Source organism: Panthera leo, chromosome C2 (assembly GCF_018350215.1).
Source record: "Panthera leo isolate Ple1 chromosome C2, P.leo_Ple1_pat1.1, whole genome shotgun sequence".
NCBI lineage: Eukaryota > Metazoa > Chordata > Mammalia > Carnivora > Felidae > Panthera > Panthera leo.
In genome coordinates this window covers 14,655,791-14,662,218 of record NC_056687.1, presented here as the reverse complement: position 1 = coordinate 14,662,218, position 6,428 = coordinate 14,655,791, and the positions used below count along the sequence as shown (strand labels likewise).

The window sequence follows — 6,428 nt, the reverse complement described above, 5'->3', positions numbered from 1 at the left end:
CTCAGTCGGTTGAGTGTGAGAGTCTTGATTTTGGCTTGGGTCATGATCCCTGAGTCATGAGATGGAGCCCCATGTCAGTATCTGTTCTGACTGTGGAGCTCCTTGGGATTCTCTCCCCCCCCCTCTTTCCCCCCCTCCCTTCCTCCTTCCCTCCCTCCCTCTCTCCCACGCTCATATGCTGTCTATCTCTCTAAACTACAATACAATACAGTACAATACAATACAATACAATACAATACCAGAGAAAATTATACAAGTGCCAGCAATTCTTAATACTACGCAACCACAAAGATGTGTTTTTCTAATTCAAAATTTCATTTAATTTTTAGATCTTTACCCTATTTGTGTCTATCTCCCTAGAGTATATGTTATTGCTAACCAAAGCCATAGCTCTGATATAACCAGTATTAGTGAGTAATCAATTGTCTCAAAAAGGACTCTTGCTTTGTGCTCATTGTTCCGTTTTTAGCTATTTTTGTAATTGATTATCGTTATTTCCATTTGGGTTCCAGGGGAAGAATACCAATTGCAGTGAATGAATTTCAAACTGAGGGAGTAACAGGAAGTCGCTGAAGGTAGAAACGGGAACCAGAACTAGGGAAAGATATTCTGGCTTCCAGAAAGGTGTCAGTGACTCTGATGCAACATGGAACAAAATGCTGTCCTCTGGGCACCTGAGTGGCTCAGTGGGTTAAGCCTCTGACTGTTGGCTTCCGCTCATGTCATGTTCTTGCTGCTTCGTAAGTTCGAGCCCTGTGTGGGGCTCTGTGCTGACAGTGGGGAGTTTGCTTAGGATTCTCTCTCCCTCTCTCTCTCCCCTTCTCCCACTCACACTGTCTCTGTCTCTCTCTGGATAAATAAATAAACTTAAAATGTTCTCATATCCCCCTAATGTCTAAAACAGGCTCAGAGTTTTGAAAAGGAACATATTTAACTAGAAAGACATAGGGACTAAGGGTATGAAAAACAGAATTGCTAACAACATCAAGACAGTCAAGCTTACATTGTAGAAACATCTGACTCCATACTGTCTAAACACCTTCTCTTGTACTTAGATTACATAATTTCACATGATCTGACGTTCATGTTCTTTTCTAAGATATTGAAAATCTATAATATTTCACAAACTCCAATGAAATATGCCTAAATCCTTTCTAGCATTCCTGGTTGTAATTAAGGCATCCGATCAGCTATATTTAGTTCCCTGGTCATTTCATCCACAACTTTGTTTCTTTCTCGCCGTTGTTTCTGTAGATGACATACAATTGTACAACAATAAAATATAGCCAGACTAATTTTCAATTTATTTATTCAGAACCTCTATAGGACACAGAGATCTCCCCCATATTTGGGTTGCTCTGGGGACAAAACATACAATGTCATCTGGTAGTCAGGATTTATACCTCAAACTCTGAAGTCAAACTCACCGGATTAAAATCCTGGATCCACCATTTCCCATCTGCATGATCTTGGATTTCTTAATTTATATGTGTCTTCATTTATATGTGTCTTCATTTATATGTGTCTTCATCCGCATTGAAAAAAAAAATGAAGATTTAAAAAATTGTACTCGTCCGACTAGGTTGTTTAAACTTAAAGTTGAAAAGTACATATACAGTGCTTGGTAAACAATTAGGACCAAATTAATAAGAGTCATCTTATGGCTTTTGGCACTGTATTGCATAAGCAAGAAAATGTTCCTGAAATTCATTATGCTTAGCTCCCAGCAGAAAAGCATGCTATTAAGCTATTGATGTCTTGAAGAGTCTAGGGTAGGTGATACCAATGACCAAATCCAACCAGAGCCTTTCTGTTCAAGCAGGAGGAATTTCCTTGATCTATGAGGAATGTTCTGTAGCATGTACCCACTGAGTCACTTCTACAGTTTTTGAGAGTACTGCACAGACTATTTGGGTTATGTTCCATACTGTGTGTAACCTTTGTACCTATAATGGAAGGGCTTTTCCTGGCCTCTGTCTTAAAATTCAAATCCGGCGTAGAGAAATCATGAGAATAAATGGAGGCTGAGGCCCAAGAAGCAAATTATCGGATGAAATGTCAAATGATTCTTACATAAGTTGACACAAACACTTCATTAAGCGTTTAATGTCCATGATGTCATGTAGTTGTCACAATCATTCAGTGATTTAGGCATTATATCCATTTTATTTTATTTTTTAAAAATTTTTTAATGTTTTTATTTATTTTTAGACAGAGCATGAGCAGGGGACAGGCAGAGAGAGAGGGAGACAGAATCCAAAGCAGGCTCCAGGCTCTGAGCTGTCAGCACAGAGCCTGATGCGGGGCTCGAACTCATGGACTGTGAGATCATGAACTGAGCTGAAGTCGGACGCTTAACCTACTGAGCCACCCAGGCGCCTCTATCTCCATTTTATAATAGAGGAACCGAGTCTTTGAAATGTTACCTTGTCCCAGGGCACATAGCTGGTAAATGGCAGAATTTGGATTTGAACAAGTTTCGGTATATTCCAAGGCCAAGAGATGGCCTACAAAGCATATCTTTCACATTATCACACCATTATCTATTCATTTTTTTAATGTTTATTTATTTAATTTATTTTATTTTTTATTATTTTTTTAAAATTTACATCCAAATTAGTTAGCAGATATTGCAACAATGATTTCAGGAGTAGATTCCTTAGTGCCCTTTACCCATTTAGCCCATCCCCCTTCCCATAACCCCTCCATTAACCCTCAGTTTGTTCTCCATACTTATGAGTCTCTTCTGTCTTGTCCCCCTCCCTGTTTTTATATTATTTTTGTTTCCCTTCCCTTATGTTCATCTGTTTTGTCTCTTAAAGTCCTCATATGAGTGAAGGAGAGAAAGAGAGTACAAGTCTGGGAGGGGCGGAGAGAGGGAGAGACAGAATCCCAAGCAGGCTCCATACTGTCAGTGCAGAGCTCAATGTGGGGTTTGAATTCACAAACCGTGAGATCAAGACCTGAGCTAAGATCGAGTCAGACTCTTAACTGACTGAGCCACCCAGGTGCCCTACCATTATCTATTCCAATACCAAGAATCTTTAGTTCCTGAATCCACACAATTTCTCTCTACAATGAGTTCCAATGTGCTCCATGTTGGGTTAGATTAGATAGATACTGACCCCTTCTTCAGCTAACTTCTCCTTAGGGGAGTGATCACATTCAGCCTGGAAAGAATGAATTAAGGTCTAGGATGATACACAGAGTATGTGGAAAAATGAAAACGCTTTTTAACATTGCTGTTCCCTTCTCCTGTCTTCCCCTGCTCACCATACACACACACACACACACACACACACACACACACACGCACACCACACTTAGCCACTTAGCCACTTGGCACCAATATCCTGTCTCCCAACAAGCCACACCCATTAAAGGAACATATACTTGGAAGGCAAATGAAAGAGCTGGTTTTCCTCCTGTCTTCAGAAACAGTGGCCAAAATGAGTTGTACTCTTCCCAGGCCCTCCCATTTGAGTTGCATTAGTAACAACCTTCACTGTGCATGAATTTCAACCGTGTTTTCATGATGGGCTGTGACAGGAATACTGAGAAGCTTCCACGCAGATGAAAGCTCTCCTTGGCGTTGACAGTGCTCTGCCACTGCCGGCACTGCTCTGCTCAGAAGCTCAATGTCAAGGTCCCCTCCTGCAGGAAGGCTCTGCTGTTGTGGCTGCCATATGCTCTGTTAATACTGATGAGACCAAACAGTGTTCATTCAGCCTCTTTCAGACCTGCCTCAGCTATCTATCAACTCCACCCCTCTATGGCAGCACCTCCGTACGTGGTAGTTTATGGATTTTAGGCTTAAATCACCTCCGTTAGGATAACAGATGCGCAAATCAACATCAGCTCTGTCATAAACTCAGATACTTGCCAGCCCACCTACACGAGGCATGGAGTATGTTTTCTTAGGATTTCCTTTGGTGGAAGGTGCTACCTGCATCATTCAAGATCCAAAACAGCTAGCCTTTCACTCTTTGGACGACTGGCGTTCCTAATCTGTCAGAGATCTTTGGGTTTCTCTACAGATCGCTGCCTCTCTTCGTATGGAGTCTCCGAGCTAGCTAATCATGTTGGGAAATCTTACTGAGCATTTCCTATATACAAGGTCATGTGCTGAGCACTTTCAAATTATTAACTTATTAAGTCTCACAGTGGAACTATCGTTAACATCGCAGTTTTGAACTTGAGGAAACGGAGGTGAGAGTCGTTAAATAATTTGTACAGAGCCTCACGGTAGGGTTTCGAACAACCCTCACCCGGCAAGGCTGAGATTCAGACCCAGGAAAATCTGACTTCAGAGTTCATGCTCTTCACCACTCCCATATGTCACTCCGAAAACCGAGAACTCCATTTAAGAGCACACCCATAGCTTCTCAATAGCCAAGCTATTCTAAGCAAAATTTATGTATCTCCACACATTCTGGCCCCACGGTTTTATGATCTTCATACTGAGGATGTTCCCTTTCTGCTGCTGACTACCACAACCATGTTCTTTTATTCTGCTTGATACTATACAAACAATTGTAATGGAACGTATTCTCTTTTTTTTTTTCTTCCAAATAGTTATACCATTTTCATCTGGTGAAAAAGAAAACCCGGTAACGTAAAACCCACAAAAGTGTTGAAGAAAAATAATGTGACCATTAAGTTTGTAATTCTAAACGCAGTAAATTTATTTAACACGAAGAGTGTTTTCCCAACTCAGAAAACACTTAAGAAATAGTGAAAAGAAGAAGACGGATAGCAGAAATGCAGTGGATCCACTAAGCCGGAGCTCATTATATTCAAAGCTCTCTGGCTACTATGTGGTTATGAAGTCCATGGAGGTGAAATTGAAAATTCTCTTGCACTTTTCCAGCAATAGATTCAATCTCACAGTTGACTACAAGAGAGTTGTGATACAGCAGATAAAATAGTGAATGGACAGGGGGTAGATACAGATTTCAACTGCGGTTCTGATGTTACTAACAACACGGACAACGTCTGATAGAGTTGAACCCATCAGATTCATGGGACTAGACAGGGTTCAGGGTCCCTTTAAACTACAATATAATCTAGATTTCTGAGATTAGGCGCACATTACATTTATATATTATAATAAACCAGATTCAGTGCTAAGTGTTTCCGCTGATAATAACCAGTACTCATGTTAGTTACTGGTTGCAACTCTAAGTGCTCTGCGAATAGTGTCCTCGTGACCTAAAATATTTAACACGCTTCCCAATCCCAGCTTCCTACCAGAAATGCCCCAAAGAGCAAAAACCAAAATCTTTTCTCTTTGTAGACAGCAAAAGACCTGTCCATTCACTCACAAACACACAAAACATAATACGTATTTAGAGAAATAAAAGTTCCTAGATACCTTGGAAAATCAATTTATCTGAATTAGACTATGTTATCTCCTCTACACATTCTCTGCATTCTTCACTTACTAGGCAGTTGCAAACCACCAGTAACACAGCAGGTTGGCTCATAAGTGTTAGAAGAAGATTCCAGGAGTTGTGGCCCTGGTGCGACGTAGACCGGAGGCCTACAGGAACCGGATTCAGGGCTCTGAGATTGACATTGGCCAGGGTCACATTCCAGAGTCTGACAACTCTTAGACACATAAGTCTTGGGTGGACAACTCTTTGCCACGTGGCTCACAGGCTGGCAGTTCTGGACTATAACTTTCTGGCTGCTTCCTGACTGGCAAGGCTGAGAAACACACGCCAGCATTGCTGAGGAACGTCCTGATTGGCATATTGTCTTTTCACGGGGCCTGGAATTAGAGCGAGTTGTTTGGAAAACTCTGGGGAGGCAAGCACTTTGCATGCAGCTCTGCTCTGTGCCCAGTTCCTGTTTACAGTTGGGCACTTTGCAGCTGGTAGTTTCACTGCAGTTTTCTTGAAAGTCGTCCAGGAGCCAGGTCCTGCCATGGCAGCTGCTGGGTAAAAAAAATCCATCTTCAAAGCTTATGAGCTTAGACCCATGTACAATGGCAGAGAGTGGTGGGACATTGTAGAAGTTCCTGGGCGAGTGGCCTTGGCTCTCGGACATACTGTTGAAACCCTTGATTGAAGTCGGTCTTAAGGACCCAGCATGCCAGATCTGAAGATTCCTTTTTGGCGAGATTATATACTCAGAAAACTGGGTGTTGGCTTCTTCTCAAGACTCCTTTCCACCTCATTGCTTAAGCTAATTTGAAGTATAACATCTCATTAGCACTTTGTTTAGTAACATATGAAGATAATGTCCTATTAACAAAGAAGCTGATCAGTTTTGAGTCCTCAATATAGCTTTCATGTTGGCCCCAAAGCTGACTCATACGGGTGGAGTTTGTCAAATATGAGTCCCAACATGCCTCCCAAGCTAACACTTTTTTTTTCTTAGTCACCATGACTCTCCATATTGGTAAATGGACAAAACAAATGTAT

General features: G+C 41.4%; 1 protein-coding gene across 1 annotated transcript; it reads right to left on the bottom strand.

The window, feature by feature from the left end:
• Positions 1–5,436: 5,436 nt before the first annotated feature.
• LOC122229677 (keratin-associated protein 27-1) lies at positions 5,437–6,051 on the bottom strand. The gene has a single exon (XM_042955043.1). The coding sequence runs from the start codon at positions 6,049–6,051 to the stop codon at positions 5,437–5,439; it is 615 nt and encodes a 204-aa protein (XP_042810977.1).
• Between the last annotated feature and the right edge of the window lie 377 nt (positions 6,052–6,428).